Raw genomic sequence first — 8,895 nt, 5'->3', positions numbered from 1 at the left:
GGGGGCCCACGTGATATGGAGACTTCTGGATGCCCAAGTCCCATGCAAATCATGGAAAACGTGGCAGGGGATTCGCGCCGGTCCGTGCGCATCCCCCAGTGTTCACAACACGCGGCACGGCCACGTGAGAGGCCACCCGGGGACTGACGCCGCGAGAGCAGGCCCACACGTTTAGACACACGGCTCCTTCTTGGTTTCTATCCATGGCTGTTGTGTCCACAGGTGTGGGGCCGGCTGCATTTCTGCAGCCACCATTCGTCCACTGTGTCCGGCCGAGGCTCTCACGAGCAGGCTTGGCTTTTGATGGCTTTGGTCCCTGCGGCAGCCGGTGGCTGTGCCAGGCCCAGGCAGACATGCCATGAATGTGTGTCACTGAAATATACGAGAGACTCACGTGGCACCTGCTCGGCTCCCACCCTCGGTTAGCCCGGTCTTCCCACCACAAGCTCCCAGCTGACGGTGTCCTGGGGGTGCCGGGGGCTGGTGGTGGACTCTGGCCCAAGTCCTGTGCACACAGCCTCCCCTGCCCGGGTGGCCACTGCCTGTCCTCTCACAGCTGGGCAGCTGCCCGTCTATGCCCTGTCTCTGTGGGCCTGCCCTTCCCCGTAAGCGGCATCACACGGTGTGTGGCGTGTGTGGCACGTGTGGCACACATGACTGCTGTCGCTCAATATCACGTTTCTAGGGCTCCTCCGTGCCGCAGCTCGTGCCCGTGCTTCCTCCCTCTCGTGGCCAACGCCCACAGCGTGGACACCCCACACCCCACTCACCACCCGTGGCCGGCAGGGTCCCCCCGCCACGTGACCAAGCACCTGCAGCTGACTCTCACTGGGGGAAGGGAATCGCAGTGGCGCCCTCTGGGCTGGCGGGGAGGAGACGCAGATGCGGGAGGGGGCTCTCGGCTCTGAAGGGAGGTCCCCCACCTGGGGCGGGCGCCAGCTTCCCGCTCAGCGAGCCCTGCGCCGCTCCCCTCCCTCTCCATTCCCTCCCTCCCCCTCCCTTCCTTCCCGGTCCTCCCACGCGAGGGGCGGAGACACAGGCAGGGATCCCGGCTGCTGGTTCACTCCCAGATGCCTGCAGCCAGGAGCCAGGAGCTCAGCCCAAGCCACCAGGGCTGCCCGCCAGGCTCCGCCTCGGGACGCGGCCCGTGTTCCACGCACTCCTTTACCTCTTAAAAGATGTTTCAGCAACTCACTTCTCTGCATTTCATTTCACTCATAAAGAATATTTGTTTATTGGAAAAGCAGAGGTAGAGAGAGAGAGACAGAGAGGAAGGAGAACTTCCATCGCCGGTTCACGCCCCACATGGCTGCAGAGGTCACGGCTGGGCCAGGCTGAAGCCGGGAGCCAAGAACCCGCCCGGGTCTCCCACACCGCGGCAGGAGCCCAAGGACTTGGGTCACCTTCCACTGCCTTCCCAAGGAAAGCAGGGAGCTGGATTGGAAGTGGAGCAGCCGGGACTCCAAACTGGCACCAGCCTGGGATGCCGGTGCCATAGGCAGCGGCTCGGCCCTTTGTGCCATGATGCCGACCCGGTACTCTCTTACCTGTACACGGATTTCAAAGACGTCAGAAGCACGCTAAAGATGAGCATAAAACCGTCCATGTGACGAATGGTAGCGACTTTAACACCTTTGCCTCCACAGAGCCCACACAGTGTCGGCGAACGCCTCCCTGTGCTGGCGGCCTGGCCACCCTCCGGCTGCAGCCCAGGCAGCCCCCGCTTTCCCCGGCCTCAGCCCGGCAGCCGCTGGTCTCGTCTCTTCCCTGTGGCTCTGCCCCCGCACGCCATGCACACGGCTTGTAGCTCTCGTGGGGACCGAGCGTGACGTCTTCCAGGCTCACCCCGTGGATGCGTGTGTCAGAGCTGCGTGCAATGCTGCACGCGTGGCCCCTGCCGGGAGCTCCGTGCTCCCCGGAGCACTTGCCTGCAGCTCCGGGGCCGCCGCACCCCCTCTGCCTCCTGGACCTGCTCAGCTGGGCTGACCCTTGGCCATGCAGGGCAGGGACAGCAGCCGCCAGGCCACCGCGGACTTCTCCCGCGGGCAAGAAGCGCGCACGCGCCACAGGGAAGTCACTGGCGCAGCCTGGCCGGGAAGGAGCCCCACTGGATGACCTCATTCCGAGAACATCAGTCTCGGCTCCCGTGATTTATTTACGTTAAGAAATCCACACAGGACGCGGCGTTTCAATGGCTCTGTTGAAGCGATAGTGTTTCCTTCTTAGCGCGAGCCGGGCGATGAGACGCAGCTCAGCTGTAAGGATGAAGGGGGCGAAACCGGGGCGACTACCGAGCAACGCCGCGGGGCGGGCGCTGGCCCTTCCGGCACCTTCCGCGCAGAACGGACCGCGCAGGGGGCACCCGGCTCGCTCGCTCGTGTTCACGGAGCCGAGCCCCATGTGCCCCGGGTCGCGTGCACACCTCGTTGATGGCTGTGTTTCTCAGTGACACATTTCATGCCTGGAAACAGCTCAGGACAAGCCTGGACGCTGAGCACGGCTTGGAAGGGTGTGCGAGCCCTGGGCAGCCACAGCCCGGTCCCGCCGGGCCGCCCTGAGACAGGTGTCAGAAGGGAGGGGGACACTCGGCTCCCCAGGGAGAGGTGGGCCCAGGAAACAAAGGACCTGGCCCCTGTCAGCAGTGCAGGGAGAACCTTCCAGAACTCACACGCTCACCCAGCATGAGCCCTAGGGAGGGTCCCAGGCAGAGACCCCTGGAGGGGGCCATCCCGGCAGGGTGAAGTCGCCTGGGCGAGGGGCCGTGTGGACAGGGAGTCCCACTCTGCCGCCCCGACAGGTCCTCCCCCAGGTCGCTGGCACCTGTAGGGTGGCCACTGCTCAGGACGGCTGTGAGGGTCTCAGGGCAGCACGACGCCCCCCCCCCCGGGGGAGGGCGGCCAGCACGGGCCCAGGCCCAGGCCTCCGCCGACAGACCACGCTGCTGTCTGAGGGCGCTCTGTGCCTCTTCGCCACCCCTGCTCCCTGCTGAGCCGCCCTAGGGGCCGACTGCTGAGTTCCCTCGCCGACCGCAGGGGGGGTGAAGGAGACCCTGCCTCCACCCCGGCACCCGCAGGGCACCCTCCTCTCCCCCTCCCCAGGGCGGAAGCCATCATTTCTTCCTAATTCATCCCCTGAGCACTCGCACAGTCCCGGCCTTGGGAAACCCCAGGGGCGGGGGGCAGACGCCCCCAGGCCCCCAGGGGTTCTCTGTTCCAGGAGCCAACCGGCCCTGGACACTGACCACTCTCACTGGCCAGGCCAAGGTCCAGAGGGAGCACCAGGCAGGGCCAGGCCAAGACACCCCCCCCCCAACACTGCGGGGTGTGCGGCCTGACCTCACAGCGGGAGACTGGGGTCCTGGTGCGGTACCCCCACCCCCATCCTAATCCTGTGGATGTCACGGGGGAGGGCGCCGCCTTTGCCGGGTTCCTTCACGGTGGTCATCAGTCCCAGGCGCTGTGCCAGCCGCGGGGCTCGGGGACGGAGCCGACCCTGCCCGCGGAGGCCCCCGCCCCCATTCGGGCACCCTCGGGCGCTCGGCAGCACTGGTCTGCTTTCCCTGCCCTGGCGTCCTGGTCTCTGCCCTTCCTTGCTGGCTCAGGGAGCGGAGTGCAGCGGCGGAGGGGGCGTCTAGGACCCCCGGCCACCGCGGCCCCTCCCCCTCAGCCTGGCCTGGTTTGCTCAGGCCTCGCCCCCTCCGGCCCTGCCGCCTCCGCCCAGGGGCGTGGCTTGTAGCTGACCCTCCCCAAGCCCCACCTCCCAAGGTCGTGCCCCAACTTGCGCCCGCCGGGAGGTCCGAGACGTCCGGAGCTCCGCGTGGGGCGGGGCCTGTCGCCTCCGCAGCTCTCTCCCCTCTGCGGGATTCCTGCCGCGGGAGAGGTCGGGCGAAAGCCCCGAGCCCCGCAGGAGCCCCAGAGACCCTCCCCCGCCGAAGCCGGACCCTCCCCGGTCCCCACCCAGCCGGGCGGCGGAGGGTGGAAAGGCGGGGAGGGGCGGGGGTCGCCGCCTCCCTTGCGGTCCGTGTGACCCGAGCGCCCGGAACCTCGCCGAGAGGCCCGGGTGGGGACAGCGTGGAGGCGGGACCCCCTCATCCCCAGCCCAGCGCTGCGCTGCACCTGCGGGGCGCTCCGCCCGCGGCACCGCGACGCGTACAGCGGAAGATGCGGGACGAGGCGAGAGTCCGGCAGCAAACAGGGCACCGCGCTCCGGTGCTGCGGGGCGGCCGGGACCTGGGCGTCAGGGGCTGCGGGGCCGCCCTGCTGCCCAGCGACTCCGTGGCGCGGCGGCAGTGTGGGGAAACCGCGCGGCCGCGGACTTCGTGGCTGCCAGGCCCCTGCCCGCGCCCGCAGCTTCCACAGGTCGTGGGCGCCGCGGGGAGCGAAGCGGCGCCGGACGCGTGCAGGTGCGCGACCCCGCGGTGCCGGACGGCGGGCCGGGACCCCGCAGCTGCACAGGCGCGGGGCTCGGGCCGCGCGCGGTGGCTCCAGCGCAGACGCCGCGCCACCCAGACGCCGGGATTCGTTGGCGGGATTTGATCGGTGCTGGGACCGCGAGGCAGAGCGTGGGAATTCGAGTCCGCGCAAGGCCGGCGGCGCGCGGTGGAGGGGCCGCGCAGCTTGGGCACCTTCCCAGGGGGCCGGCCCGGGTCCGGGACGCGGGTGGCGAGCGCCGCGGTGTCCATCAGGTTCTCGCTGTCCATCTCTTCAAAACAAAGCAAAAACAAAAAAGCATTCCCCGTTCGGCTTCCCGCAGAGCGCGCACCCAGACTGGACGGGTGGAACGCCGCTCACCTGGCAGGAACTCCAGGACGCAAAACCCCGCACCCGCAAGCAGCCGGGTGCCCTGGCCACGGCGCCCCCCGCACCGGGCACCCTGGGTTCCCAGCAGGGTCCGCCGTTTGTTCACATTCCAGGGACTTCTTAGCTGGGGGGACCCGCCCGGGACCCGGCAGGGCAGGGCAGGACAGCCTGGAAGTCCCTGCATCAGACTCCCGGGGCGGGGCCAGGGAGAGAAGGGTGCCCGGGGGGGGGGGGGGCCTGGAACGTGGATCCCAGAGGGGGGCAGGGCTCCTGACCAAGGCTGGGTGCCCACGGAAGCGCCTGCTTGTCGCCATCTAGGAGGCCTGCTGGGGGAGGCACAGAGCTTTGCATCTCCTTGCCCCACCCCCAGTTGGTTCCAGATGCAGGGGAGGACCAGTGCCAGGTGTTGGGCCGGAACAGGCCACCTCCAGGTGCCATGCGCCCTTTCCCCAGGGGCCCCTGCCGTGTCCAGCCCAGGATGCCCAATCCGGGCAGCGTCCCCGCAGTGGCCCACGTGTTGGGGGTGGGGCAGCTCTGGAGCTCCCAGAAGAGGCCGCGAGCTCTGCTTTCATCCTCTCCGCTACCCGGCTTCTCCCTGACAGCAACCGGAGGCTGAGCCGAAGCACACCGGGAATCCCACGGGGGCTGGGGCCGGGGCGGGAAAAGACGGTGCCCAGGTTCAGCCAGCGCTGGGGCACCAAGAGGGGTCCGTGCAGCAAGGCACCCTGGGGCCTGGGGACCTGGGAGGGGCAATGGGGCCAGCTCTGACCCCTCACTCCCACACCGGCACATGGACCCGGCTTCCACCAGTGGACACGGGTACAGGGCCGACCCGTCGAGGGGACCCTCGGGCCTGGGTGTGTGCGCAGGCCTGGGACCCTCCATGCAAACTGTCAGGAGGCTGGAGCGCGAGCTGCAGGGCCAGCTTCTTCCCAGAGGAACCGCGCTGCCCGCGGGTGTCTAGCGGCTGGAAATGTGGCGTGCACAGCACCGAGGCCAGACATCGGGGCGAGACCACTCCCGCCTGGCCGCCCCACAGCCGGCAGTGAGCATGGCCGCTCGCTCGCAGCTCTGGCGGAAACTGGCTGCCCGCGGGCGACGCCCCCACCGCCGAGCTGGGGTCCCGCAGGCCCCGCATCAGCCCCAAAGGCCCCCAGAGCGCAGGGCAGCTGGAAACTGCCCTCAGCCCTTTCGCCGTCGTCCCTCTTCCCTGGCGCCTCTGTGTGCTGTCTGTGCTCCCCCCCCCCCAGCCCAGGAGTCGGCTGGGCAGGGGGCGTGAGGACCCCACACTGGGGCTGGGGAGCGGTGGTGTCTTCCTGCTCTCGCAGGGACTCCGGGCCCAAGCGATCTCCACTTCTAAGTCTGGCCACGCGGGGGCAGGGCCTGGCCGGGGCCATGGCCTTGGGGACAGCCTGCCTGGGCGGGCCGCTGTCCTGAGTCAGGAAGACGGCCCCTCCGCACCTGGAGGTCCTGCGGCTCAGCTGGCTCCTGGTGGGCACCGACCCCAGCCCTTCCACCGGCCTCCGCCCGCCCCCGCCCCCAGCAGCCCTGGCCGCCTTCTCAGGCCTCCCGCCCTCCTTCCCCAGCCCCTGGTGAGGGAGCAGCCCCAGGGATGGCTGACCTGGCCCAGCCCGCCAGGACTCGGAGAACCGCCTCCCAGCCCAGGGAGGGGGTAGGCAGCGGGCCCAGGCCCGCTGGGGCCCAGCGTTCCTAACCTTGGGGCCTGCTGGCTGCCTCCGTGCAGGGGAAGCGGAGGCCAGTGCAGGGCTGGGGAGGGGGCAGAGAAAGGACCCTCTGTCCACGTGCCCTGGGAGACCCTTGGGGCCAGAGGTAGATTGGGATGACCTTGAGTCCTCTCTGGCCAGCAGCCGCTGCCCTTGGGTGGGTGTCATGCGGGACGGTTTTCGTGTTCTTGGGCTCCACCCCCCTCCCCGGCGGGGGGCGGCAGGGGTGCCCTGAGGACTAATCTGGCGTTTCGCTGCGGAGAGATCCATCTTGCCAGGGGCCGAGCTGCGGCCCAGCCCAAGGGGAAAGAGTGGGTTTGGGGCGCGTGAGCCACCTGGCGCCACGGAGAGGGGCCTGGGCCGCTGCTGGCTTCCGGAGACACTTACCTTGGACCGGCAGCCAGCGGCACTTCCTCCTTTCGGGCAGCAGCAGTCAGTGGGGGGCAGGCGCCCGGAGGTGTGGAAGCCACACTGGGGTCCGAATCCACGCAGGGGAGCCGCTCGGGACTGCGCGTGGGAAGGCCCTGGGCCTCACGGCGCGCTCCTCCGAGCCCGCTCTGAGGGCTTCCCCTCGCCGAAGTTTGGGCCCTACGGCCCCGGTACCGGGGTGCCGTGGCCGGGCGTTCTAGGGCCTCCTTCTCAGCCCCTGTGGGTTCTGAGTGCAGGTCTGCTCTCATTGCATAACAAAGGGGGCTTCGGGGCCCGGAGACCACCCCGGGGCGGCGAGAAGCCGGCACCGCGGGCCCGACCCCTGCGCCGGCTCTGCGGCAGCTCCAAGTCCCACTGACCGCAGGACCTGGACGCCCCTGGACGCCCCTGGAGGGGCGCGGGAAGCGTGGGGGTGGGGGGCGCAGCGCCTCCGTTTGCTTCCAATTCGTCCTCGAATCCCAGCCACGCTCTGAGGAGGAATCCGTTCTCACTCCACCAGGCCCCCGCGCCGGGGCCCAGTGCGGCCCCTCAGCGCGCCTCCGCGTTCCAGGGCGGCCGGCGTAGCGCCCGGTCCGCTCCCGTCCGCGCTCTCCACCTGCGCCGCCGGCCTCCCGCCCGCGACGCACCTGGGCCGGGAGAGGCTGGCGGGGGGGAGTGTCCCCAGAGCCCGCGGCCCCGCAGGTGGCCCAGCTCGGGCTATCGAACACCCAGGTACTCACCTGGGGGCCGCCGGTGCGGCCGAGGGGGGCGCGGAGGCAGGAGCGCGTGGGCCCGCCCCCGGGGCGGAGAGGTGCGGGGCGCCGCGGGACGCAGGGCCCAGGACGCCCGGCGTGCGGACGTCCTCCCCCGCGCCGCCCCCGGTGCCTGCGGAGCGCGCTGCCCGCGGCGGTCCCGCGGCGGCCCCAGGGCGGCGGGTCCGAGGGCCGCCCGCGGCCGGGGCAGCGGCGGAGCGCGGAGCTGGCGGTGCCTCCGCTGTTGTTTTTGAGCCGCGAAGCCCGAAGCGGCCGCCGTTGGGTGGGGGCGAAGGGGAGGGGGCGGCGGGACCCGGCGGGGGCTTCGGAGGAGCCGGGTTCCGGCGCGCAGCGGCGGGGCGGGGGCTCGCGGGGGCCGGGGCCGGGGCGAGAGTTTGGGAGCCGCGCGGGCTGGGGCGACTGTGGGCGCGAAGCTTGCGACTGGGAGCCAAATGCCGTGAACGGGGCTGGGGCGGCCCGGACCCGCGTCCCGGCGAGCGGCGCGCGGGCCCCGAGACCCGGGCGGGGCGCGTGCGAAGGCGCGGCCGCCGGCCCATCCGCGGCCCCGGCGGGGCGGGCGCGACGCAGGGCGCGGTGGGGGCCGCGTCACCTCGCCGCCGGGCCGCCTGGGTCCTTTTAAAGGGTCCGGGGTGCGGGCCCCGGGCGGGAGCGCCCAGCTCGGGCTCCGCTCTTAAAGGGCCAGCCCGAACCGCGCCGGAGGGGGGGCGGGGGCAGCGGGAAGAGCGGCGAGCACCCGGCCGGCCGAGCGGAGCCCCCCACTCCCGCGCCGAGGCGGCGGCGGCGGCGGCGGCGGCGCGACGATGAAGATGATGAATACATTGCAAAGTTTTTTTGGCCCCGGCGAGGGGTGTCAGATTGAGTGCTCTGTGCGCATGTGCGAAGGTGTCCAAACTGACAATACTGGAGAGATGAAGATAGTGTGTAGCCGCTCCTGGACTGGAGGAGGAGGAGAGAGATTCCGCGAGCCGGCAACATGCGCTCCAAGGCGCGGGCGAGGAAGCTAGCCAAAAGTAAGTGCCCGCGCTCGGCCGCGCCGCGCCGCCAGGCGCCCGGGGCCAGGGGTGCGCGTCGGGGCGCGGCCCCCGGCTCGGCCGCGCGGCCCGGGGGCTGCTCCGCCTCTGGCGCGCCGGGGCGGCCGGGCTCGGCGCGGAGGCTCGGGGCGCCCGGGCCGCGCGCTCCCCGAAGGCGCCG

The 8,895-nt window shown here is 70.9% G+C and overlaps 2 protein-coding genes across 7 annotated transcripts in view; one reads left to right on the top strand and one right to left on the bottom strand.

Annotated features, from left to right (window-relative positions):
* Positions 1 to 1,209: 1,209 nt before the first annotated feature.
* On the bottom strand, positions 1,210 to 8,274 carry LOC149125860 (uncharacterized). Its single transcript, XM_089299353.1, has 2 exons — positions 6,911 to 8,274; positions 1,210 to 4,701 (listed from the first exon to the last, which is right to left on the bottom strand). Exons 1-2 carry the CDS (start codon positions 7,198 to 7,200, stop codon positions 3,663 to 3,665), a joined length of 1,329 nt encoding a protein of 442 aa, XP_089155479.1. The 5' UTR covers positions 7,201 to 8,274; the 3' UTR covers positions 1,210 to 3,662.
* The window catches only part of PRDM16 (PR/SET domain 16), a 251,130-nt gene continuing 250,508 nt past the window's right edge, over positions 8,274 to 8,895 (top strand). For all 6 annotated transcript variants that reach the window (XM_070077086.2, XM_070077084.2, XM_070077082.2 and 3 more), the window contains exon 1: positions 8,274 to 8,714. In XM_070077086.2, coding sequence (XP_069933187.2) covers positions 8,678 to 8,714 — 37 coding nt within the window. In that variant the 5' untranslated portion in view covers positions 8,274 to 8,677. The remainder of the gene's footprint in view (positions 8,715 to 8,895) is intronic.

The sequence above is a fragment of the Oryctolagus cuniculus genome, chromosome 7 (assembly GCF_051225735.1).
Source record: "Oryctolagus cuniculus isolate XC-2025 breed Fujian yellow rabbit chromosome 7, ASM5122573v1, whole genome shotgun sequence".
Lineage (NCBI taxonomy): Eukaryota > Metazoa > Chordata > Mammalia > Lagomorpha > Leporidae > Oryctolagus > Oryctolagus cuniculus.
Note: the sequence above shows the minus strand (reverse complement) of the source record. Positions and strands in the feature narration are given on the sequence as shown.